Source organism: Temnothorax longispinosus, chromosome 6, assembly GCF_030848805.1.
Source record: "Temnothorax longispinosus isolate EJ_2023e chromosome 6, Tlon_JGU_v1, whole genome shotgun sequence".
Lineage (NCBI taxonomy): Eukaryota > Metazoa > Arthropoda > Insecta > Hymenoptera > Formicidae > Temnothorax > Temnothorax longispinosus.
This window is the reverse complement of record NC_092363.1, coordinates 17,559,000-17,586,698: the sequence shown is the minus strand read 5'-3', so window position 1 is coordinate 17,586,698 and position 27,699 is coordinate 17,559,000. Positions and strand designations below refer to the sequence as shown.

General features: G+C 35.4%; 1 protein-coding gene across 15 annotated transcripts; it reads right to left on the bottom strand.

Annotated features, from left to right (window-relative positions):
- LOC139814730 (uncharacterized) lies at positions 1–26,814 on the bottom strand. 15 transcript variants are annotated; one of them, XR_011732541.1, is made up of 7 exons: positions 26,593–26,721; positions 25,406–25,607; positions 23,162–23,386; positions 22,526–22,716; positions 22,297–22,339; positions 3,456–3,610; positions 1–3,354 (listed from the first exon to the last, which is right to left on the bottom strand). XR_011732541.1 is itself a non-coding variant. In XM_071781204.1 (6 exons), the coding sequence occupies exons 3-6, from the start codon at positions 23,254–23,256 to the stop codon at positions 3,517–3,519; spliced, it is 423 nt and encodes a 140-aa protein (XP_071637305.1). In that variant the 5' UTR covers positions 23,257–23,386; positions 25,406–25,607; positions 26,593–26,721; the 3' UTR covers positions 1–3,516. The 15 variants fall into 15 exon arrangements, 2 of the variants coding, with proteins under 2 accessions (XP_071637305.1, XP_071637306.1); XR_011732548.1 differs by lacking the exons at positions 1–3,354; positions 3,456–3,610 and adding exons at positions 8,289–10,053; positions 26,796–26,814; XR_011732545.1 differs by lacking the exons at positions 1–3,354; positions 3,456–3,610 and adding exons at positions 13,242–13,256; positions 13,384–13,474; positions 26,796–26,814 and having other exon boundaries at positions 22,297–22,716.
- Between the last annotated feature and the right edge of the window lie 885 nt (positions 26,815–27,699).

Below are 27,699 nucleotides of genomic sequence, written 5' to 3'. Positions count from 1 at the left end.
TACAACATATTAAATGAATTTATTACATATTTGTGCGTGTGTGTACACATATACATGTATGTCTTTTACATATATATCTATATATTAAGGTGGTATGTCCATATAACCTATGAAAACAGATCGATGCAGTTTTTTCAGTAAAAGTAATTAAGCAACTGACGAATCTTCATGCTAAATTTGAAATGGATTGACCGTGTAGTTTCCGAGATATTATTGTCTAAAAATATGCTTTTTTCCCTATCTTAAGCATTGCGTTTATGGCGGACGACGCGTGAGAGACCGTAATTTTGAGATAAATTGATGGTAGTAAATTATAGAAAAGACAGATCAGGTTGAAAATTAGAATAAAAACAGAGGAGTGTCTTCCGAATCATATGGTACCAAAGCCAACAATCTCAACCGTATAGAATGTTCACAAAATTAGTTAAAAGACATCGATTTCAGTCCATTCCTCACTGTGATCACAAACCTTCGGATATGTGGCAACGTCGCGCTTTGAATTCATAACGCGAGTTGCATAGGTTAAAACGCGGTTGTTCGTTCATGATATAAAAGTAAATGTTGCACTTAAATAAAATTAACCTCTAAGTTTATTGCTCCGAACGATACGCGTGCAACCATTTGTTTACATGAATGTTGCGACGTTGCCACATCTGAAGCTCTTCTGTACTACGCTAAGAAAATTGGACTAGTTTCATTCGCCTCTTTTTTATTATTGATTATTTATTCGATTTGTGATATACAATCATTTTGAGAAATTCATTAATGAATTTAGTCGACTATGAAAGTGTATGAAATTAGAAGTTTTAAAATGAGGTTTATTTTGACTCACATAGTCGTGAATAAACCACCTTAACGCATACATAATTAGTAAATAGAATTAAAACAATTTATTGATGTACTTTTATAATTGGATAATATCATTTTTATAATATATAAACTAAATAAACTTTAATTAATGAAATGGATTCAATCAAACATAATTTTTCAGTTTTCACAATTAATCGTATACTACGTACAAATTACCATCTCGAATTTTTTTAACTAAAAGAAAAGAACTAAATGTACATATATCTTGTGATTTTAAAAGCAAAAAGTGTTTGGTTGGAATCACTTCATAAGCATAAAAATGAGAAGAGAACCCAAGAGTTTCAAATTTGTTAATTACAAAATAAAACTCTTCATTTTCATTAACAGTAATAACTGTAATAATCCCGAAAGAAGGTAAAATATCTTGGACTCCTAAGCTTAAAGTCATATTAGGTTTGTACGTATAATTATTTATTTTAATCCATTTCAGTAATAGTAACGACGAATTTGGTAAACAGCTTTGAAACTCAAAAAACAATGGGTGATTTTCAATTGTGTTTACAGAGCCACATGTAAAAAGCACTTCTTCCTTAAACGAAAATTCTTTCAAAATTCTATTACTTAGCATAAATTGATTCTTTTGCATCAGTGTCAAAGGTAAGTTTACACTTGATGTTATACGCGCATACGCTTTGAGCTTTTGGTGATTAGCTTCAAAACGCATACACCAGATGTTAATTAATGGTCCAAATTTCCTTACAGCTCGATGATAATGAAGCATGTTATGATACTTTACTTTCAAAGTTTTTCCAAATAAATTGATATAAATTTCTAAATGTTCTGTAATCAAAATGTTTAAATATTCAATGTCTGCAGTTGTTACTGATCGTGCCATGAGTATATCGATAATAGCTTTAAAGTATTTATGAAAAAAACATAAGAGACCTTTTTTGTAGATCGTTAAATTTTCTACAAAAATATGTATTAATTATGCAGCACTTTTGCAATTTTTTTCGCAAAGTTATAATAAATTAACATTTTTTTGCAATATATTTAACATGTTCCGGACCTCGGGAATGGTTGCAAAATGAGATTTATTGTTATTTCAACTCACCCAATATTCCATCAAAATTTGAAAACTTTTGTAATTAAAGTTAAATTTTCGAATTTTAGTGTCTTTATTGACTGGCCTACAACCCCGCCTTCGCCTTATGAGTTATACGCTCCGCCTTCTTACAACCGTGTAATGAACAGTACGTAAAATCTTTTATAAAGTTATTTAACATCAAACAATATCGAGGCGGATTTGATTCTAATTACTTGTACTAATATTGCAGCTAGTGATAGCAGTTCCAAGCTCCCCAAGCTTGACGACCAATTTCAAGTTTAATGTCTCCTCCAAAATATAGCCCAGTTTCTCCGCACGAGCCCCACTCATGCGGGGGGTGCAGATTGGAATATAAAAATTCCTGTGATCAGGTGGACTCGAACTCGGTTCCTCGGGGTTACGAGTCTTTACCACAAGACCACACTGCCATCCCCTGGGATGCATGGTCGGAGGGTAAGTCCGGCGGCAAGCGACCAACTTCTGGGAACCTGGGGCCACCCTCAAGTGTATTGTAAGTCCCCTCACCCGTTGTACCGGGGCTCTACCCGGGTGGACCTGTTATTCCCCTTACTCGTGGAAATAACAATGAAATTGGACAAAAAGAAAAGTCCGAAGGCGCGAGCAGCTTGCATTGGATGAACTACAATCTGACTCATCCATCAGGTCGCGTCTCATGGAAGCAAGTAATCACGAGAACGTACCGAAATCCGGTTTAGTTCCCGTGGTGACATTGAACCGTTTGGACATCAAGACGGAGGTTTTACCTCCGACCCAGAATCCACCAAAGAAGAAGAGGCAGATTTTTTTGCAGGTGTAGTCAAGATGCAATTCAAAATTACTTATCCGTGCGACGGTGTAAGTATTTTGTGCTGTGCAATACTTTGTGCATTAATAAATGCATTTGTGTAATAATTTAATTTTTTTAATTTAATTTAAAAGTAAATTTTCCGCCTCCAATGCGGACAGTGGAGCGAGCCAAGAAAGCGACTACATATATCTTATACTTGTTCCGCCCTTTCATAAAACACTTGTATCCAAAGTTTTGCAATAAAAATTATACTCTTAAATCTTGGAGAAGAGTTCAAAAGATCATTGAATACCTGATATCCTGAACGGATCTGAGAAGCCACAATCCACATCGCCGAGGACTGTTAATTATCCTGGATTTTACCTCCTTAACCGCAGAAGAAAAACCCATCAACGGAGGCGTTCTGCCAGATATGCAGCGTCCAGCGCATGAAACGCCTTGAAACACGTGTCCAGAGCTTTTAAAATGGAGTACGAAGCTCATACCGCACAGTATCTATTTGAACGTAACTGGCAGTAATGTTCGATAAAGTAGGTCCAACAAATACTAACGTCGGCTGCAAGTTGAGGCCGTGATTTGCCAGCCACTCGCTATGAACCTTGATTTGACGATTTAAGTCCCCCGGAATCTGCAAAATATTTTTGAAAACAGTCAACCGCATGTCAATTGATTTGCAATCTTTCTCGGTAGGCGTAGATGAAAACCGAGTGGCGACCGTAATAGATATACCTGCATGGTACATGTTCTTATATCGTGACGATTATCAAACCTCCGTCCCGGTCACAGTAAATTATTCGCGAAATTGCATTTCTGATCGTTTGAACGAAGCTGCGACGACATCGGGGAACACTGCAATCTGCCAGACGCACGGCCAAGGCAACAACCTATAAAAGACTGGCTCGTAAAAAATGTCCTGGATTTTAGTAAATATTTTAGTTTGTAGTATATACTTTTGGTCGTGATGACCAAAATAAACGTGTCCCCGGGACTAAAACACCCTGTCCCGGGGGCAAAGGATACTGTTCCGTGGATCAAAGGCGGACTTATTTATTGCATTTTATTTTTAAGAAAGGATTAATATGTGTAAATTTATTGATCGCAACATATTGTATTCGCGCGTAATTTCGCATACTTCAGCATTCAGCGTTACCGTCAAGAAAAGAGAAGGGAGAAGAAGCGGCATTTCTCGAGCGGCTTCAAGATTGCCGTGCGCGATGTATTTGTCAAAAAAAAGGCGAAGTTTAATTAGTCTTGAAAACGACGCGGAGATGTTCGGTCTTACAAATGTATTGTGTCTATTATAATATTATCGTTATAATGACGAAGTGATAGTGATATAGTGACGTGGTATTACATTATCGAGCCGAGCCTCGAATACACGATCGAGCCGAGCCTCGAATACACGATCGAGCTGTGCCTCGTACACGCGATCGAGCCGAGTCTCGAGCACGCGAGAGAGCCGAGTCTCTTTTCCTAACACGCTATTGAGCCGAGTCTCAATATACGGAGCCCCGTTAACGACACCGAGTGTCACCATAATTACACGTATTCGTCTTGTTATCAATCTGTGTCCTGATTGTTATTATACACGTTCTCAGGGGTTTTTATGCCGTAACAGGCTTTTCCCCATGAGCCAATAAAGGATCATTTCCCTTGGCTCAAAAATACGACTTTTTATTTCGCACCGTTCCCAGTATTCGAAACCAGGAAATCTTTACGCATTGAAAAGATTTTCGATTATACAGATACAACAAGGGAAAATGGAACGAGCCCGCCGAGGGAAAACGGAACGAGCGATTTTCCATCAGTTTGGTACGTTTCACCGTTTTTAATATTAAGTGCACTCAGAGCACTTATTATTTTTAAAATAAAAATTAAAAATTTTTTTCAGGTTTGCAGTAATAGGAGGAGTTATTTTCCTCTCGTTATTATGGGGAATATGGAAATGTATCAAAAGAGGTGACCGCCCTAGAAGAATATAATAATGAAAATATAATTAATATTTTATTGTCCAAATATAAACTTCTTGTTTTATCAGGACACTGGATTTGTGTACTTGTACTAATATTGCAGCTAGTGATAGCAGTATTATTGACCCAAAACTCCCAAGCTCCCCAAGCTTGACGACCGATTTCAAATTTAATGTCTCCTCCAAATATAGCCCAGTTTCTCTGCACGAGTCCCACTTGTGCGGAGGGTACAGTTTGGAATATAAAAATTCCTGTGATCAGGTAAACTCGAACCCGGTTCCTCGGGGTTAAAAGTCTGGCGCTTTACCACAAGACCACACTGCCACCCAGCCAGCTTTAATTTTTTAATTTAATTTAATTTAATTTAATTTAATTTAATTTAATTTAATTTAATTTAATTTATGTGCAGATACCGCTGGTGGGACATTCGTCGAAAGATTAGAAGATATGTAAATCGCATAACCAGACCGTTTCAAAACGGAGGAATACCAGGAAGAAGAGTACGTATTGGAGCCGTGCGAGAAGACGTACACTGGAAAAAAAATTTAGTGTCTCTGACTAAAGAGATGGATAATAAAAAACTACGAGTCATATACTTAATGTATGATGAAAACCTAACAATATTAAGTATGAAAAATTATAAATACGTATATACATGTAAAGGAAAATTGTTGTTTTGTTTGTTTATAATTAATACTTAAAATATTATAATGTCAATAAGTAAGGAAATGATATTTAAAATGACAATTTATGGATATAAATATATTTCGCTTCTTACTTTAATTAGATATTATATTATGTTATTTAAACTTCAATATAGTATCTGATTGATATATTATATTCAGTAGAACAAATCATTCCCCTCTGGCGGGAATAATGTGGACTCTCCGTCGGAGATGCAAACCGCGAGACAATAAACATAATGGAAAAATACATATCCACCTTGACTGAGAAGGTGGACTAGGAAGGACAAGACGAAGATAAAATGAAGGGACTAAAAATATGGATTCTTATGGTTAGTATTGTTGCGCTCACCGCGTCGCACTAGCCGAGGGGGTAACCACTAAATGTAATCGTGGGACAATGTCCCCGAAATCATTATGAAATCATATGAAATCATCAGAAATCATCAGAAATCATATGAAATCACTAGTCATATGAAATCACTAAAAATCATATGAAATTACTAGAAATCATATATGAAATCAGCAGAAATCATTTTGAATCTCCGTGTTATCACTGGAAATCATGTAGAATCACCATGAAATCACCATGAAATCCTCGGTGAAATCTGATAATGTCTGTTAAGTTAGCACCCCCCCCCCCGCCCTACAAAAAATCGGAATAACACATGTACAGAAATTGAGTGCTCTTTATGTGCTAATTATGTGCTCTATTCACGATTTTTGTGCTCAAGCAGTTTCGCTAGAAAACGCAATTAAAAGTGGGGGTGCTGGCTTAACGCTAGCACCCCCACTCATTAAAATTACATATAAAATAAAAAACTCAATATGCCTCAAACGAAATTAGTCTGTCTGTAACAGTTTAAAAGATATACACAAAAAAGATCTATATACTACTGATATAAGAGTAAAGTATCAGTTAAAATACAGAAAGCGAAATAATTCTTGTTTTAAAATGTTTCTCGATTAATGTGTTCTCGAAATATGCACAATAAAATTTTCGTGCTCATCCCCTTCCATCGACCCGAACGTGAGCACCCCATACGTACAAGAGTAAAATACCAGTTAAAATACAGATAGCAAATTGGTTTTAGTCTTAAAATGTTCTTTAATTTATGTGCTTTCAAAATATGTGGAATAAGAGTTTTTTGCTTATCCTCTTCCCATAAGTACAAGAGTAAAGTACCAGTTAAAATACAGATAGCGAATTGATCTTAGTCTTAAAATGTTCCTTAATTTATGTGCTTTCAAAACATGTAGATCTCCCACGCCCGTATAACTGAAACATCCCCACACCATCACAGATCCTCCGCCGTGTTTAACTGTAGGAGTTATGCAGTCTGGGTGCACTTTTTTCGAAGACGCGCGACGGACATACTTTCTTTGTTTTTGACCAAAAACCTTGAACTTTGATTTGTCGGTCCACAAGACTTGTTTCCAGTCTTCGATGGTCCAGTCTTTGTGATTTTGAGCCCACTGAAGTCTCTTCGCCCTGTTTCCACGCCGGAGGAACGGTTTTCTAGTGGAAACAAGTCTTGTGGACCGACGAATCAAAGTTCGTGGTTTTTGGTCAAAAACGAAGAAAGTATGTCCGTCGCGCGTCTTCGAAAAAAGTGCACCCAGACTGCATAACTCCTACAGTTAAACACGGCGGAGGATCTGTGATGGTGTGGGGATGTTTCAGTTATACGGGCGTGGGAGATCTCCACAGAATCAAGGGAATACTTGAGCAAAAAGGCTACCACTCGATTCTGAGTAGGCATTGTATCCCGTCTGGCACACGTTTAATTGTCGTGAGTTTGTCATGCAGCAAGATAATGACCCGAAACACACTTCTAAATTATGTTCCAACTATCTACATCGAAAAGAGGAAAGCGGAGTGCTCAAAATGATGGTGTGGCCCCCTCAATCTCCAGATCTTAATCCGGTCTGTCCCACCTCTCAGGAGCACCTTTGGGAGATCCTCCAGAAAGCATGGAGTGAAATACCAAATTCTGTTTTGGGAAAACTCGTAGAAAAGATGCCGCGATTGGTGCAAAAGGTGCTATCCACCAACGGAGGTTGGTTCGATGAAAAGAAAGTGTGATTTCTAAGTTAAGGATTGATTCTGATTCGTGAGATTTTCAGTTTTTGTTACTTCTAATTGTCAACTAAATAAAATTTACCAATATTTTTTCATAATAATTAGTTTTATTAAAAATTTTCCCGAATTATACCCCTGTCCGGAAACTTTTCGACGGCAGTGTACATATTTAAAAAAATTAAAAAAAAATTTTTTCTTAAATTATTTTTTTTGATTTTTTAAAATATGTAAGTAATTCCAACGGCACTTTTTATTTATATCAATTGATTTAACAATGTTCCAAGTACATCTGGAAATTTTTTCAAGCTGATCGCACTCGTCAATTTAAAATGGTGGACGATCAAAGTGTGTGTAGGATCAGATTGACCCAGAGTGTTCTCTGTGAATGAAAAAATAGTTGTGTTCTCCGAGGGTTAATATTACTGTGATCAACGGGACTCGTTCAATAAAAAATAAACTATGAATTTATTTATTTAAATTTATTTTGTCTCCATCAAAATAATCCCCTCCCACTACAATACTTATGTCAACGTTTTTTCCAATCTTCAAAGCACCTTTTTTTATAGTCAATTTTATGTATAACCCTCAGAACGCGAAGCGTATTCTTTTTTATCGCATCTATCGACTCAAAAATGTCCATACACGGAGAAAATTTTATAGTAAATATTACTATGGTGTCGCACTAGCTGCGGACCATCGAGGAATTTTAAGTTAAATTACTATGTTTATGGTAAAAATTACGTTATTTAATCGTTTTTAAAACAATAATTATAGTATTTTAACTTGAAATTCCTCGATGGTCCGCAGCTAGTGCGACACCATAGTAATATTTACTATAAAATTTTCTCCGTGTATGCAATCACAAGAAATCATTTGTAATCAGATGAAATCATTCGTAATCACAAGAAATCATTGTGTAATCAGATGAAATCATTGTGTAATCACAAGAAATCATTGTGTAATCAGATGAAATCATTGTGTAATCAGATGAAATCATTTGTAATCAGATGAAATAATTTGTAATCAAATGAAATCATTTGTAATCAGATGAAATCATATGAAATCAAATGAAATTATGTAATCGGTGGGACAACATTTCAGCTAGTGGTTACCCCCTCGGCACTAGCACTCGCTTGCACTCACGCACTCGCACTCCCGAAGCTCGCGGGAATAAAAGAAACACCGCGGTTTTAAGGAAACAAACAATCTCAATGTTTATTATCTCGATACAGAAAAGTGCGGACACACGTCCGAACAGTCCAGCAACTCCAGACAAAATCTGACAGTTCACAATTGATTCGCCGATCAATACATCCCGTCGTCAGGGAACGCGCTTCGGCTTGAAGCTACTCGCGAGCGAAGCAACGGGTGTCTCAGCGCGAAGGCGCAGTGCCGGAATCGGAAATATAATTTGCATGATAGAACATTTCTTTCTATCATTCCTATCATTTTTTCGTGCAATTATGTATTTTATTTTATATTAATATAATAATGAAAAATTAATTAATATTTTTTATTGTCCAAATATAAACTTCCTGTTTTAGGACACTGGATTTGTGTACTTGTACTAATATTGCAGCTAGTGATAGCAGTATTATTAACCCAAAACTCCCAAGCTCCCCAAGCTTGACGACCAATTTCAAATTTAATGTCTCCTCTGAAGTATAGCCCAGTTTCTCCGCACGAGCTCCACTCGTGCGGAGGGTGCAGTTTGGAATATAAAAATTCCTGTGATCAGGTGGATTCGAACCCGGTTCCTCGGGGTTACGAGTCTTTATCACAAGACTACACTGCCAGTTCCTGAGATGCATGGTCGGAGGGTAAGTCCGGCGGCAAGCGACCAACCTCTGGGAACTTGGGGCCACCCCCAAGTGTATTGTAAGCCCCCTCACCCGGTGTACCGGGGCTCTACCCGGTTAGAACTGTTATTTCCCTTACTCGTGGGAATAACAATGGAATTGGACAAAAAGAAAAATCCGAAGGCGCGAGCAGCTAGCATTGAATGAACTACAATGTGACTCATCCACCAGGTCGCGTCTCGTGGAAGCAAGCAATCACGAGAACGTACCGAAGTCTGGTTTAGTTTCCATGGTGACATTGAACCGTTCGGACATCAAGACGGAGGTTTTACCTTCGACCCAGAGTCCACCAAAGAAGAAGAGGCGGATATTTTTAACAGGTGTGGGCAAGATGCAACTCAAAATTACTTATCCGTGCGACGGTGTAAGTATTTTGCGCTGTGCAATAATTTGTGCATTAATAAATGCATTTGTGCAATAATTTAATTTGTTAATTTAATTTAATTTAATTTAATTTAGTTTAATTTAATTTAATTTAATTTAATTTAATTTAATTTAATTTTTTAGTATATAAAGGTTGGTAAAAAACAGATAGAATGAGACTCTCCTGGATTCTCCTCGGCGTGATTTTCGCTAAAAGATCATCCCGTCCCATGGGCCATAGAAAATGCGAATAAGAAAATTAGGAACAACTTAGAGGATATATGGAAATGATAGAACTGTACTATATAACTGTACTTCTTTTGGTCATCACGACCAACGTGACCAATGGAATCAAACATCCGGTCCCATCTGCAAAAGACCAATAAGTGACTAACTCCTCGACTAATTCAGGACCCTCGACTAGCGATATTTGGTACGTTTCACCGTTTTTAATATTAAATGCACTCAGAGCACTTTTTAAAATAAAGCACTACTTTTATTTTTACAGAAACATGGAGCTTTTCAGCTATCCATCTATCTATAGGAGGAATTATTTTCCTCTTATTATTATGGGAAATATGGAAATGTATCAAAAGAGGTGACCGCCCTAGAAGAATATAATAATGAAAATATAATTAATATTTTATTGTCCAAATATAAACTTCTTGTTTTATCAGGACACTGGATTTGTGTACTTGTACTAATATTGCAGCTAGTGATAGCAGTATTATTGACCCAAAAACTCCCAAGCTCCCCAAGCTTGACGACCGATTTCAAATTTAATGTCTCCTCCAAAATATAGCCCAGTTTCTCCGCACGAGCCCCACTCGTGCGGAGGGTACAGTTTGGAATATAAAAATTCCTGTAATCAGGTGGACTCGAACCTGGTTTTTCGGGATTACAATTCTGGCGCTTTACCACAAGACCACACTGTCACCCAGCCCGCTTTAATTTTTTAATTTAATTTAATTTAATTTAATTTAATTTAAATTTAATTTAATTTTTTAGTATATAAAGGTTAGAAATATCAAGATTGTGGAGGTACCTCTACAAATAGAGATAAACATCGATTTCACTCCATCTGAGCTATCTCTACACATTGAATATTACCTCCGACCCAGAGTCCACCAAAGAAGAAGAGGCAGATATTTTTAACAGGTGTGGACAAGATGCAACTCAAAATTACTTATCCGTGCGACGGTGTAAGTATTTTGTGCTGTGCAATAATTTGTGCATTAATAAATGCATTTGTGTAATAATTTAATTTTTTAATTTAATTTAAAAGTAAATTTTCCGCCTCCAATGCGGACAGTGGAGCGAGCCAAGAAAGCGACTACATATTTTACACTTGTTCCGCCCTTTCATAAAACACTTGTATCCAAAGTTTAGCAATAAAAATTATACTCTTAAATCTTGGAGAAGAGTTCAAAAGATCATTGAATACCTGATATCCTGAACGGATCTGAGAAGCCACAATCCACATCGCCGAGGACTGTTAATTATCCTGGAGTTTTACCTCCTTAACCGCAGAAGAAAAACCCATCAACGGAGGCGTTCTGCCAGATATGCAGCGTCCAGCGCATGAAACGCCTTGAAACACGTGTCCAGAGCTTTTAATGGAGTACGAAGCTCATACCGCACAGTATCTATTTGAACGTAACTGGCAGTAATGTTCGATAAAGTAGGTCCAACAAATACTAACGTCGGCTGCAAGTTGAGGCCGTGATTTGCCAGCCACTCGCTATGAACCTTGATTTGACGATTTAAGTCCCCCGGAATCTGCAAAATATTTTTGAAAACAGTCAACCGCATGTCAATTGATTTGCAATCTTTCTCGGTAGGCGTAGATGAAAACCGAGTGGCGACCGTAATAGATATACCTGCATGGTACATGTTCTTATATCGCGGCGGTTTCGCACTGCGCGTGTACTTGGCGCGAGACTCTATATTGACATTGTGATACTTTAAGTATTAATTAGAAATTCTTTACTGTTGATAGATATAAAATGATAGAACTGGTGATGATAGAACTTCTTTTGGTGATGACCAAAATAAACGTATGGGGACTAAAACACCCTTTCCCGTGAACTCGACAGCTAGCGATTTTCCAGACACAAATATTTGGTACGTTTCACCGTTTTCCATATTAAGTGCACTCAGAGCACTTATTATTTTTAAAATCAAAATTGAAAATTTTTTTCAGGTTTGCAGTATTAATAGGAGGAATTATTTTCCTCTCGTTATTATGGGAAATATGGAAATGTATCAAAAGAGGTGACCGCCCTAGAAGAATATAATAATGAAAATATAATTAATATTTTATTGTCCAAATATAAACTTCTTGTTTTATCAGGACACTGGATTTGTGTACTTGTACTAATATTGCAGCATTTAATTTAATTTAATTTAATTTTATTTTATTTTATTTTTGCTTCCTCATAGAGGAAGCTTTGTTTTCATAAAAAGATGGCAGAGAGTCGGGAGAAATCGAGGAAGAGGAGGATTGCGCGGAAGAATAAATAGAAGGAGAACAAGAGGATTTTGTCGTATAACCACATGAGTTGCTAATGCTTCAAATCCAAAAACACGTAAATGTATGGATGGTGAAATAAATAAATAAATATATATGTGTTGATATTTGTATATATTGTAGAACCGTATATATTGTAGATATATACGGTTCCGTTCTCTCGCCGCCGAGTATTTTGTTGGTTAAACTCTAATGTAACACATCAGCATCGAAATGACCCCGCAATACAAGGAAACATATTCCTAATGTACGTATTTGATACTCTCTCTACGATACTTTTTAAATTTTTTTACATGTATCACAATCTTTACAGTAGTCCTCTTCGCATTCAACACTGTTGCGGTTTAGTCTTCACAAAATTTTATTACCTAACTTAACTCAAGTGACATGTATTTTAAAAAAAGATGTGAAATCTTTAAATTAAATTGCGCCAATTGTAAAGAGAATATGTATATTGAATATGTATTTGAAAGATAATTGTTATGTAACTACTTGTCTGCCCTTGTTAATATCAAATTCGGGTTTTCTTGTAAAAATTTTTTTGTTGCGACGGACAATTGCCTAACCAAAATACTGTGAGCAGAATTCCAACCGGAATGCAACGGTACATAGATCCGGAGATTTTGTAAATCTGTATTTGTGCGAATCGAGAATAACAATGAGCATCTCTAAGTTCAATGTGTAATAGTTGTTTAAAAAACCTGAGTTTACAGTGTTTAAATTTTCCAATTGATCTGTAGTTAAAAAGAGTATGTTCAAATTTCGATAAAATATTCCCAATGTGTGGAGGTATAACATTGTGTTTAATACATTTCCGTAGGAACTCGATTTTCAGTTTGCATCTAGTAATGGCGTTAAGTTTTGTCGCGTTAGTTTTTAAGAATATGTATTTACCGACACTGAAGATGGTCCCATGAAGGACCGAAACGTTTGTCAATTATTTTCAATATAGAAGTTTTCAACACTTACATCCTGTTGCGGTTCAATTGCTCTTTTCTTCCTGACTGTATTATTGAATTATTTTACTCTATGTAAAGTATGTCTAAAAAAAATTAAATAATGATTCTTTCAAATCCAGAATTTTTGGCCAAAGAAACCGCTATTATGAAAATAATAATAATAATTATTATTATTATTATATTATTTTTAGAAAAAATAACTTTGTTTACGGTCTACGGTGAGACGGTCTAATCCCAGCTCACGTTCCCTGTTGGCGTTATCCCGCAGTAAGCCATTGCAGTTATCCCTGTGGTAACTTTTCTGTGTAGATAATGTAAATAAATTACGCAATAAATTGTGATGTTTAATTAATTTTTTTTTTATTGAAACAATATTTTTACTAGCTTATAAAATTAATTAAATGTTATACAAATTTGAATTACTTAAAAACAAAATATAACTCATCAAAATATTAGTTTTAATTAAATTAGTTTTAATTTAACAATTTAAAACATTCTTATACATATATCGCTGTTTTTAGTATATAAAGGTTGAAAATATCAAAATTGTGGAGGTACCTCTACAAATGTAGATGAACATCGATTTCACTCCATCTGAGCTATCTTTACACATTGAATATTACCTCCGACCTAGAGTCTTCCAAAGAAGAAGAGGCAAATATTTTTAACAGGTGTGGGCAAGATGCAATTCAAAATTACTTATCTGTGCGACGGTGTAAGTATTTCGTGCTGTGCAATAATTTGTGCATTAATAAATGCATTTGTGTAATAATAATTTAATTTTTTAATTTAATTTAATTTAATTTAATTTAATTTAATTTAATTTAATTTTTTGTCTCATATGTTCATATGTTCGACGACCCAGACGACCTTCGACGGTACCCGAGACAAACACAACCGGAGTTACGGAGACCCCGCCGTCGCCTTATGAGTTATACGCTCCGCCTTCTTACAATCGTGCAATGAACAGTACGTAAAATCTTTTATAAAATTATTTAACATCAAACAATATCGAGGCGGGTTTGATTCTAATTACTTGTACTAATATTGCAGCTAGTGATAGCAGTATTATTGACCCAAAACTCCCAAGCTCCCCAAGCTTGACGACCAATTTCAAATTTAATGTCTCCTCTAAAATATAGCCCAGTTTCTCCGCACGAGGCCCACTCGTGCGAAGGGTGCAGTTTGAAGTACAAAAATCCCTCTGATCAGGTGGACTCGAACCCGGTTCCTCGGCAGAAGTGTGAATGGATCGATTTCATTTCATAAACCGTAATTATGAGTTACCGACGAGTCTAGCGCTTTACCACAAGATCACACTGCCACCCCCTGGGATGCATGGTCGGAGGATAAGTCCGGCGGCAAGCGACCAACTTCTGGAAACCTGGGGCTATCCTCAAGTGTATTGTAAGTCCCCTCACCCGTTGTACCGGGGCTTTACCCGGGTGGACCTGTTATTCCTTTTACTCGTGGAAATAACAATAAAATTGGACAAAAAGGAAAGTCCGAAGGCGCGAGCAGCTTGCATTGGATAAACTACAATTTGACTCATCCATCAGGTCGCGTCTCGTGAAAGCAAGCAATCACGAGAACGTACCGAAGTCCGGTTTAGTTCCCGTGGTTACATTGAACCGCTAATAGATACTCGGGTGGACGGGGTGGAAAATCCGGACGCAGCCCGAAGTAGGGAAAAAACAGTACCGCATCACCGCGGTCTGGACCTGAGCAGGTAGTTCGAATTGGGACAACAAAGAAGAATTAAGTGTGTTTCGCGGCGAAAGTGTGATTCGGTGTGGTAAAGAAGTTCGAAGTGCAAACGGAGCTTGTCCGGAGTTTGCCAGGATACATACATCCAAATCATTATAGTCAGCACTTTTCAACGGTCGTGAAAACAATTAAGGGGTTAGTACAGTGTAATTCAAGATAATTTTCAGGAATTAATTTCTAACAAAATATAAGAGTAAGGTAAGAATATTATTGTATAGCGATACATATTTCGAAACGTGTAAAGTTATTATTATCCCGTGAAACATTCATTGATATAAATTCGTGTTCGTATTCGTGTTCGGGAGAACCAATGGAACACGTTTACATAGTTTTTATGCCCAAAAGTGCGATATTTGAAATAAGGGCAAAAACGAGTTTTTATTGTGATATTCATATTCAGAGTGGTTAAATAACAATTACCACGTAGTTTTTATTTCAATTTTTGCAATATTACAAATTTTCATATGATTATTAACAATCGATGTCTATACGTTATAAACGTGACAGTCGAGCTTCTATAAGCGTATTATATCTAGAATAAGCGAGAAATGTGAATATTTCACCGAAAATATGTGTTTTTGCAGGATAATTAATTAATCAACTATTGACCGTTTTTATAGCATATTCATGTTTAAATGTTCCTAATTAAAGATTTCACGTAGTAAGAAACGCGAATTTAGCGTTATACCGAAAAGACACATATTCTTGAGGTATCATCATACTTCAGCGACCTACTATAATTATTTTGATGGTGCAACAAAATTATTTTCAAATCTGTATCTAGCTAAATTTTTAAATACTTCAACAAAACCGTTCTTTCCGTGTGTAGCCATCAATGTATAGCACATAAAAAAATGCATAAACAGTTAAAGTCGTTTAAGTATTTTTATTTATCACGTTAACGAAAATATACAAAATTATCGTTAAAATGCAATAAAGTAGAGTGAGATTTAATATTCAATGGTAAAAATTGCGAATAATTCATTTCTGAAGAATTTTATTGAGATAGGTAATTTTGATAAATTCCGCGTAAAAACGGATTCGACTGGTAATTTAATACTTGTTAAAAGTTATTGGCCTTGTTTTACGAGCGTTGGTGTAATTTTCAAATGCATCCCCTTATAAAAATTTTTCACCGTTTTTGGACAGCGAGAACGGTCAGTTTGAGTAGTAAAAACTTGCATTTGGCAATGAGTACGCCCGTTTTTGGGGCGCAAAGGGACCCTTTTGCTTAAAAACGAGTGGTTAAAGCGGATTGTGTATACGATTGCATACTCGCGTATACTCATCATGTAGACTGCGCGTGCTTGAGAGTGCAAGAAACGGACATAAAAATGATAAAACGGACTAAAATGGGTTAAAAACGATCTATGTGAGGTGTAAAAGCGGTGAAATATTTTTGTAAGGGTCACTGTTTTTTTAGTATATTAATATTGCAGCTACTACTATAGTAGCAATATTATTGACCCAAAACTCCCAAGCTCCCCAAGCTTGACGACCAATTTCAAATTTAATGTCTCTTCCGAAATATAGCCCAGTTTTTCCGCACGAGCCCCACTCGTGCGGAGGATGCAGTTTGGAATATAAAAATTCCTGGACCTGTTATTCCCCTTACTCGTGGGAATAACAATGGAATTGGACAAAAAAGAAGTCCGAAGGCGCGAGCAGCCTGCATTGGATGAACTACAATCTGACTCATCCACCAGGTCGCGTCTCGTGGAAGCAAGCAATCACGAGAACGTAGCGGAGTCCGTTACGTTTTTATAATTTTTTAAAAAACTCTTGTAAAAACTTTTTAATTGTCCGCTTTGACTGTCGCATTAGATGCTGCCGGAAGCGGAACTGGAACAATTCTCGAAGTCACAAATCCGCATGTCACTTTCCGGGAGCAAGTCTCCATTGCTTCGTCGTGCACTATTTTTTTCCTTTTTCGAAATATACTAGTAAATCCAAGGAATATATCTAAGGATAATTCTAACGCGTGCATTCAAAGCGAATACCGTTTTAAAGAACATTAATCTGCAAAAAAATCTTTTTTTAGAAGATTCAAAGAAATGCTTCAGAGATCCGAAAACTCATTGTGAGAAAGAGGTCTCGACCGCCTTGACTCTCGATTTTGAGGAAGTAGGCAATAGGGTTATAGCCGAGACCATAACCTTAGATTAATAACTATACACTAAAAAAAAATTGTTCAATAAAAAAAAATTTGTTTTGAGTAAATAATTCAGTCACATAGTACCAATGGCCAATTATTTTGAATCAAATTAAAATATTGTTCAGAATGAGATACTGTTTGCTGAGAAGTAATAAATTATTTATTATACTAGAACACTACAAGCGCGCGCTACGCGCGCGCCATTTCTTCAATTTTTCATACACATATATATATATATATATATATATATATATATATGATATATATATGAGGCATTCTTTCTCAAAATAGCCACCCCTCTGCACATTTTATTTTTGAAGATAAAATGCTTAAATGCTTTTTTGTAATTGAGTTTTCGACGGGAATTTTGAGATCTCGCAAAGCATTTTATCTTCAAAAATAAAATGTGCAGAGGGGTGGCTATGTTGAGAAAGAATGCTCTATATATATAGGTATAATGTATTTGAAGTTTTACGCATATACAAGGTACAGCATTTTTCCTCTCTTAAAATTGCTGTATTAAATCAATTTATTATTGCTTCTTTTCCGCAATGCCGATTGGTTCTTTCATTGTGCTTACTTCGTGAGTGACTGTCATTATATATTTTGACAGTTGTGTGTATCAAGATTAAATTAAAATGCTTCAATGTATAAAAAATAAAGCAAAATAAGGACATAATTTTCAATGTCATTGAATTTATTATGAGAGGAATTACAAACATAAATGTTTTATTTATTTAAAAATTTATAATAAAGAAAAAATAGGGATATAAATGATATATAATATAAGTATATTTCTGATGCAATTTTCCGCTCTTAAAAAGAGCATGTAAGGGTATATCCAGACAAATTTGTATAGCGCATAAATATAAAGAAATTGATTAGTCCATATACATGTGTATAAGGAAATGGGACCAATCTATTTCTTTATGCACCCATGCAAGTTTGTCTGGATATGTTCTAAGAGATTTAATTGTTGCATGCCACTTTTCTACAATAATAAATATTGATTAGTATTCTTACTTGGTTCACTTTTATTGCAAAAGTAAGTGTTGCAAGAATCATATTTTGATAATTCACAAATGACAGGTTATATTGAGATTGATTTTAGATTGATTTTGATTATTTTGCTCCTCTCTGTTCTCATGTTGGCAGAGAGACCAGGTTTTTAGCTTAATTTTACAGAGTGGGTGTTAAGATTGCCCACTCCAACCCTCCTCCTTTCTCAGGCCGGGCTTGGGACCGTCCAAGGCAGAGTTAGAAAAAAAAAGGAAACAAAAAAATATAAATATAAAATTTAAATATGTTTAATGATATAATAATATTATCTTTAATAATGTTCACGTTAAGATTATATATACTTGTACTATTTATAAATATAATATTTTTAATTAATAACATTGAATAATAACTTTAATATAATAATTTTTATTTTTATATGTATTGCAGGGATTTTGTGAAATTCGTTTTTCTTTAAAATTCCTAGATATACTGTGGAGTAAAAAATTAAAATATTGCGGATTAAATAAAAAAATATCTACTTATTCATTATATGGAATCTGTATCCACTTCTATTTTTTTTCTACTTAAAAATACAATGTTCATTCTTAATATAAAATAGTTCAACATAGGTTTCCACAACTTTTAACGTAAAATTTTTTATTTATATTCCATAATATTTTTAGAGATTTTACAAGAAAATAAATTTTACAAAATCCCTGTAACATATGCAATTTGTTGGATTATCCGGGGTTGCGATAGAAAGCAATAGACCTTGATTAAGCCTCAAAAGAATGGAATGTTTATTATATATAGACAGAATTTACTGAGAGATACATTCGTTACGTCCATGCGGTAACGAAATTTTGTTTTTTGATATTGCAGCTAGTAGTAGCAGTATTATTGACCCAAAACTCCCAAGCTCCCCGAGCTTGACGACCAATTTCAAATTTAATGTCTCCTCCGAAATATAGCCCAGTTTCTCCGCACGAGCCCCACTAGTGCGGGGGGTGCAGTTTGGAATATAAAAATTCCTGTGATCAGGTGGACTCGAACCCGGTTCCTCGGGGTTACGAGTCTGACACTTTACCACAAGACCACACTGCCACCCCCTGGGATGCCAAAAAAAATATGAATTTATCATGACTGTACATATGTATGCAGTCATGATAATTGGAGGTACTGCGAAATTTTGTTTTTTGATATTGCAGCTAGTAGTAGCAGTATTATTGACCCAAAACTCCCAAGCTCCCCGAGCTTGACGACCAATTTCAAATTTAATGTCTCCTCCGAAATATAGCCCAGTTTCTCCGCACGAGCCCCACTAGTGCGGGGGGTGCAGTTTGGAATATAAAAATTCCTGTGATCAGGTGGACTCGAACCCGGTTCCTCGGGGTTACGAGTCTGACACTTTACCACAAGACCACACTGCCACCCCCTGGGATGCCAAAAAAAATATGAAGTTATCATGACTGTACACATGTATGCAGTCATGATAATTGGAGGGACAGCATTGGTAGCGATAAACGATGTAGCATTGTATGTTATTTTAACGTACGCGTGGCACGAAATTTTGTTTTTTGATATTGCAGCTAGTAGTAGCAGTATTATTGACCCAAAACTCCCAAGCTTGACGATCAATTTCAAGTTTAATGTCTCCTCCGAAAGATAGACCAGTTTCTCCGCACGAGCCCCACTCGTGCGGAGGGTGCAGTTTGGAATATAAAAGTTCCTGTGATCAGGTGGACTCGAACCCGGCTCCTCGGCAGGAGTGTGAATGGATCGATTTAATTTCATAAACCGTAATTATGAGTTACCGACGAGACTAGCGCTTTACCACAAGACCACACTGCCACCCCCTGGGATGCCAAGAAGAACATTGTTATTTAATTACTTCTACTACACATGTATGCAGTTATGGTTATAGGAGGACCTGCATTGGTAACAGCAGAAATAATGTTCTTAGAGTATCCAAGCCTGTGGAATGTTTAGAATCGCCAGTTGAAAAAAATAAATGTGAATAAATGTAACAGTTGACTCATCCACCAGGTCGCGTCTCGTGGAAGCAAGCAATCACGAGAACGTACCGGAGTCCGGTTTAGTTCCCGTGGTGACATTGAACCGTTTGGACATCAAGACGGGAGGTTTTACCTCCGACCCAGAGTCTACCAAAGAAAAAGAGGCAGACTTTTTTTACAGGTGTGGGCAAGATACAAGTTTATACAAACATAACGAGACGGAGAAAAATGTCAAAAGAATTATTTTGAAAAGAAAAGATAAAAGTTTCAATACAACTAAAAAAGTAAAAAATAGAGAAAGAATGCGAGTTAGGCGCACATTACCTGAGGAATAAAACTACAACAACAAAAAAATTACAGATAGACATCGAAAATGTCTAATTCGACTTGACGATTTTGTAAGATTTTGTGAAAACTTCAGTAATTTTGTTCATAATAAGATTAAAAGTGGTATTCACGCGATAATGAATATTATGAAAATTTATTAATTATGAAATTTTTACAAAACAGAAAACAAGGACTATAGATAAAGTTTATTTATATTGTGAAAATTTGTTTTTCGAAAAGTCAGTTGAACGAATTAGTTTTACTAAATTACAAAAAAAGTTATCTAAAAAAAATGTTGTGATTAATACATTTATTAAACAAATACAAAATAACTCGTCGAAATATGTCTGTAAAAATTGTAAAAAATACATTACAGCAGGAGAAATACCAAAAACAGCACCAAATGCAGATTTAAGTTATTCAAATGTACCAAAAGAGGTGACCAACTTGACCGCCTTAGAAGAACGAATAGTTTCACCCTATATACCGTTTATGCAAATTAAAGCATTGCAAACGTATGCAATTCAAAATTACTTATCCGTGCGGCGGTGTAAGTATTTTGTGCTGTGCAATAATTTGTGCATTAATAAATGCATTTGTGTAATAATTTAATTTGTTAATTTAATTTAATTTTTTAGTATATAAAGGTTGGAGATATCAAGATTGTGGAGGTACCTCTACAAATGGAGATGAACGTCGATTTCACCATCTGAGCTATCTCTACGCGTGAAGTATAGTTTCAATCACATAACGTTTGAGATGCCTCATCTACCCATGGAAATGAGTATAGATCACGTTTGAAGTACACATTTGTATGTATGTAATTTTTTAAATAATTTATCATATATAATTTTTTACAGCATGCCGATATCATTCGCGGGAAGACATCTCTTCCAGCAACGTACTTCAATTTTATTTCCAAGGTACGTGATTTGTGTATGTGCGTAATTTTTTTTTAAATAATTTACTTTGTGTTGCAAAAAGCCGTACGATATTAAGAAGATGGCTAATTATTTACTGCATAATTGAAATTTTGAAGTATGCGTCACATATGCTTCATATTTTTTAATATTGCAGCTAGTGGTAGCAGTTTTATTGACCCAAAATTTCCAAGCTCCCCGAGCTTGACGATCAATTTCAAACTTAATGTCTCCTCCGAAAGATAACCCAGTTTCTCTCCACTCAAAGTGATAATTAGAATTTTAGAAAATATTTGGTCTCAATAACTTCAGTATAGGATAATTATTGCGCTTTAACATATATTATTCTAACATATATAATTCTATCTAATATGTCCTCGCAGAATAAGTACACTGTTGGAAAATTTGTGTTAAATATAACATATATTACATGTCCAAAACAGTCCACTCAAATTTTTGTGTCAGTTTAACATAATATGGATGTGTTAAATGATAACATCGATACTATGTTAAAATATTTTAACAGGAAGGAAATGTTATTCTGATCGTAATTTGAGGTTAATTATGTGTACAATTAACATAACTTTATGTTAAAGTTGAGATTGTAAGATAAAATCAACATTCTTCTTCTGTAAATTTTTATTCTTACTTCTGTTATTAAGTAAAATCAACACTCTTTTTCTATAAAATTTAACACATTTAATAAATACGTTTAAATTGTGTTACTTTAACATATTTTTTAAATTATTTTAATAATTTTACATTTTAAATTTGTAAAGTTCAATTAATATAGAAAGCACATGTTAAATCTACACACGTATGTGTTGATTATTTTACACAAAAATTTTAACAAGGACCTTTTTTAACAAAACTATACAAAATGTTTCCAACAGTGTAGATATACATATATATTGAAATAGATTGATTGGTACTTTACCATATATGATTGATATCTACATCATCTATTTTATAATAAGAATCTGTGGATTATAAGAAAGAAATACTCTCTTATTGACGAAACTATCAATACTGACTGTTTAGAATCGAGTTATAACATCATACAGCACAGATATGAAATATTAGATGCTTTGTTATTTCGTTTTGGAAATGAATTTTCAATGAATATATATTCGTTTCGGCGTGTAGCTTTCCAAGCGAAGACGTACCTGGACAAAACTTGCAGCATCCCTCCGCCACGCTGAGTTGCTCGCTGGGTGGACACGGTAGTGGTGGGCATTTGGTGTCAGTGTCGATCTCGTGCAGGTGAAGATACCGTCGTAGCATTTGCACTCGACGCACTGCTTCGGTGAGACCCTTTCGCCGCGATCGTAAATTACGCCGTGCAACAAACATTGTTCTGCGAAGGCAAACATGAATGACGAGATAAGTAACGTGAGGCACGAGACGGAAGTGGTCGACTAAACACGAAATACTCTACGTCAATTAATCAGTCGGTTGCGTGTGTGAAAGTAAAAGACAGATTCATGTGAAAGCGACATTAGACTACTCAAGAGAGTTGTCCTCTCAAATGTCAAGAATTTATACGATGTTCTAAAGATAAGAAATATATGAAATATGAATGATAAACTATATATACTGTGCGCTAAGGAAAAGACAAGAAAAAATCCTAAATGTTGTAGGATTCTTGTCAAGCTTTGAAGTTAATTATTTAGGAATCAATGGAATTTTATAAAAATATTTTCTTATTAAAAATTATCATGGATTATGGAATGTTATAGGAAAGACGTTTGAGAATGGAAGATAAAGGGACGAAAAAGACAGGAGTATAATGTTCCACTTACTGAGACAGGTCGGGCAACATATTGTCCCTCAAGAATGACGGGATTCTTGCAGGTGACCGGAGCGCAGAGCGTCGGCCTGCACTCAATCTCGCCATGGACGCAGGAACAATGTTGACAATCCTTTACTCAGGTTGCGCCGTCCTCGTGGACGGTACCATTCACCCTACAGGACTTTTGGCACTCGCACTCCTCCACTTTGCTTATCCTGCCCTGTGCAGCGGCTAGCTGAAAGGAAGGATGTCCATGAACAAAAACAATTTTGCCTTATTTATATATTTTATGAGCAAATAAATAACGATATGTTTTAATTTAAAATTATCAGTTATTAGGGGAGACCGGGGCAAACTCGACACGAGTTTTTCAAAGGCAATTTTCAACAATTAATTAATCAAACAAATTTAATGGCACACATTTAAAGTGTTCCTTCAAGTACAAAATTGCTTAAGGAAATTTCGCTGTACGTCGCCTAGTTTTGCTCCCAAGAAAGGAAAAGTGACGCAAAGACAAATTTCCAAATTGAAAAATGCTGGGACACACAAACTCGACACTTTGCCTTATCAACACAATTTGATCTGGAACTTATTTTTTATTGTCTGAAACTAAACATACATTGTTTATCGTGTATTTAGAAAGTATAAAAATTCGGAATTAAGTAAAACAATCATTGGAAATAATGAGAACAAAAATTATTGAACATTCAATTATTTTCATCTAAACTCATGTCTGAAAAACAATTTATGCAAGTAAATTCGCGGTTAGACGTGCGCACACATTTGTCGTAGGTTATATATAGCTGCATGACAAGGATCGTTTGTTATTGGGAGCCGATAAAACGACGTGGTGTCGACTTTGCCCCGAACGTTGTTTTCATTTTTGTTACTCCAAAAATATAAAAATTTGAAAATATGCAAAAAATATTATCGGATTTGTATAAAGCATCAAATTTCCATCAAAATCACATACCAGTATTAGATACGGAAGAGTAAAGCTCGATGAAAGAGTAGAAATTTTCGAGAGATTAGAAAAATTACTTTTCACCATCAAAAACGCTTATGTCGCGCTAAAAATTACACCATAACTCAGAATGTCACCAAATTCCGTTGATAATGTTGGCACATAAAAACGCATTTACAGAATTTGCCCCGGTCTCCCCTACTTTACAAAAGGAGTGTAAAATATATCGATCGCTTAAGCAACTGTTAAGATATACCTACATAAGATGAATTATTAATTAATATGAATAATAGAAAAACATAATCCGTAATTAGCGTCAAGATATTATTAAACGTAGATAAAATCTGATAATAAATTAACGGTATAAGGCAATAGAATATAATTAACCTTACTTAAATCCAACTAATCAGAGTTATTATAAGTTAACATGTTCGACCAATTCAGCAAATCGTAACGCAAACCCGGTAAAACATTTTTTATATAAAAACATATTTAAATATATATAATTATACAATATTATATAAAATATTGTATAAAATATGTTCATTTATGTCCTTTTTCTCTAGTATAATCTCTGTTCGTATGTACAAGAAAAATAATAAGAAAAAAAATTAGAAAATAATTAAAAGAATAACTTTTGCATTGTTTTTTATAACAAAAAATAAAGTCTAAGAAATTGTGAAAAATTTGCTTTATATAATCATATATAATCATATTTTATATACAATTATTACATTTATATATGATTATATATGATTATATATAGGCAAATAAATAAACAATGCAAAAACAATTTTAAAAAACAATGCAAAAATTATCTTTTTAATTATTTTCAAATTCTCTTTCTTTTGAACAGAGATTATACCAGATAAAAAAACATACATAGACATATATAGACATATTTTATAGAATATTTTATATAATATCATATAATTATATATATTTAAATGTTTTTATATAAAATTTTTTTTACCGGAAATAGACAATATGGAGCTACGAATTCAAGTATTTAACGCACCAGTACGCGATATTCGCCAGCTTCGCTTTGAAGAGAAAAGATATTATACGTAATATCTGGTGTATTGTATACGAAGTACTGGACACAGAGATGTACTAGAACCGACTGGAAATGTTTGGAACGATTCCGATCGAAATTCAATTATTGCCTAGATTTCTATTGTTTTTTAGGAAAAACGGAATAATTTCAATCGGAATCCATTCGCAACAATTTCATAAAAGAAGAAACTCCATTGCAACAGTTTAAAAATGCCACCAAATGTAATAAGTTACCCGCATTCACCCTGAAATTTCAGGGTGGAAAATTTTCCTCCTGAGGTGCACCCGGGTGAAGTTTCCGAACGACTTCATCTCTGTCACACTGGTACAACCTGAACGTTTTTGAACAGCATGAGCCTCGGCGGGTGCACTCGGGTGAAGTTTCCAAACGCAGCCTAAGATGGACGTGCGGGGTGTGGGGCCATGACAAGAGAATCTGCCCAAATTCACAATCAGATAAATAAATTAAATCGTGGCAAACAGATTTTTGATTGCGTAATTAATATCATTTATTCATACTCGATAGTATATTTTTAACACGATAAAAATATGCCTTCTACGACCGGGCCAGCTCAGCAAACTGCGCGTCATATGGCTTCTGCACACAGGACGCGGAAACGCTTCAACGCTTGCCGCGCGGCAAAAAGCGGTAGCAAATAAACTTTTGGTTCTTACGGAAAAGCAACACGTTGATTGGCTATCGCGTCCCTTGCTACGCGGCAAGCGTTTTCTTTTCACGGTTACTATGGTTACCACACATGTGTCCACTTTCTCACATAAATGCGAAATGAGGGGCTCGATTTATTGATCCCAAGATAACGGCGGCGAGCCGCGAGACCCAACGGTGTAGTATAAGTCTTTTCTAGCAAGTTCGAAGCACGAAGATAAGCTAATACGTAAAAGTATCACTATAATTTAAAGTATTATTTATTATTTCTTTATTTTCTAAATATATAATGTGGATTTAAATATTGGAAAAGGAGCTGTTAAATTAAATTATTTAAAGAATTTAAAAAATATTTGGCTAAATGGAGATATTTATAAAGGATGGTTAACTCCCCCATCCTACAGAGGATTTTATTTTGTGCCTAAAAAGTATTATAATGCCGGTCTTGAAACGCAATCTCAAAAGCTAAAGCCGTAATAGTACGCGTAATTAAATTGATAATTTCTTCAATAACCACGATACTAAATAACCGTCTTTTAGAAACAAACTGTAAATGACTTTATTGTGATTGACCACATTCCAGATGCTCAATATGATTATATCGAAAGCGACGTACGCCCAGCCCGGCCAGCCCGGGGATGAGCGCTCTTTCACAATTCGATCATTGAGGCTGATATTTTTAAATTTGACGATAAATGTAACAGGAAACTTTATATCAGAATTATAATTCGAAATCCGAAGCAAATCGTTATACCTGGTTACTCTTGGTCGCTCTGATACAGTCTTCTTCTCCGTGGATTTTCGGCTTCTGAAGCGTAGCGTCCGTAACGTACCGCTACTCGCACCGTAATGGAAGCAAATGGAACCGAACCTGGGAGCTGACCTGGGAGGAGACCCGCGTTTAATTTATTGATTATTCGGAACCCTCAACAATTCTTTAATATGATTGGCTCGTACACTTAGATCTAAGGGCAAAGATCAATACTATTGTTAACTGCGTTTGAACCCCTGTACTCTTTGGGTCAGCGGAAAATTCCGCTGCTCATGCGTGCCTCGCGATGCACTTTTCACACATGCGCGTGCGACTTCAATAGCTTAATGAAATATCAAGTTTGTGAAAAAAGGGGTGCTTTTAGGTCCCCTATTTAGACATTCAAGAAATATGTACAGTTAAAAAATTTAATTAAAAGTGAAAAGGAAAATAACTTAAAGAGTGAGCGTCAAGTAAAAAGCATGTACATACGGATATTTGGAAATACAGCAAAAGTTGACTTTTCAATATGAAATATTAACATAAAAATGACAAGAGATATAAAAGGAAGAGTGTTTAAAAATAACTTTGCAGCCACATTTTTAGGCACAAAATAAAATCCTCTGGTAGGATGGGGGAGTTAATCCTTTAGAAAATAAAGAAATAATAAATAATACTTTAAATTAGTGATACTTTTACGTATTAGCTTATTTTCGTGCTTCGAACTTGCTAGAAAAGACTTTGCGCCCATATGTTACGTACATACTACACCGTTGGGTCTCGCGGCTCGCCGCCGTTATCTCGGGATCAATAATCGTGCCCCACATTTCGCACGTATGTGAGAAAGTGACATATGTGTGGTAACCATATAGTAACCGCGCGTGAAAAGAAAACGCTTGCCGCGCAGTAAGGGGCACGGGATAGCCAATCAACGTGCCGGTTTTCCGTAAGAACCAAAAGTTTATTGGCTATACCGCATCGCTTTTGGCTGTGTTTCCTCGTCCTGTGTGCAGGATGCAAAACAGTTTTTTGAAAGTTTTTTTCCATACTTTTATCATTCTGGAATTAAATTCTTATTCCAATACACTTATTGTATATCATGTAAATTAG

Coding starts and splice junctions, on each gene's coding strand:
- LOC139814730 (XM_071781204.1), bottom strand. CDS start 23,256: ATGGCGAGATTGAGTGCAGGCCGACGCTCTGCGCTCCGGTCACCTGCA. Junction 22,717..23,161: donor ATGTTGCCCGACCTGTCTCA/GTAAGTGGAACA, acceptor TTGCCTTCGCAG/AACAATGTTTGTTGCACGGC. Junction 22,340..22,525: donor ATGCTGCAAGTTTTGTCCAG/GTACGTCTTCGC, acceptor TATAATCCACAG/ATTCTTATTATAAAATAGAT.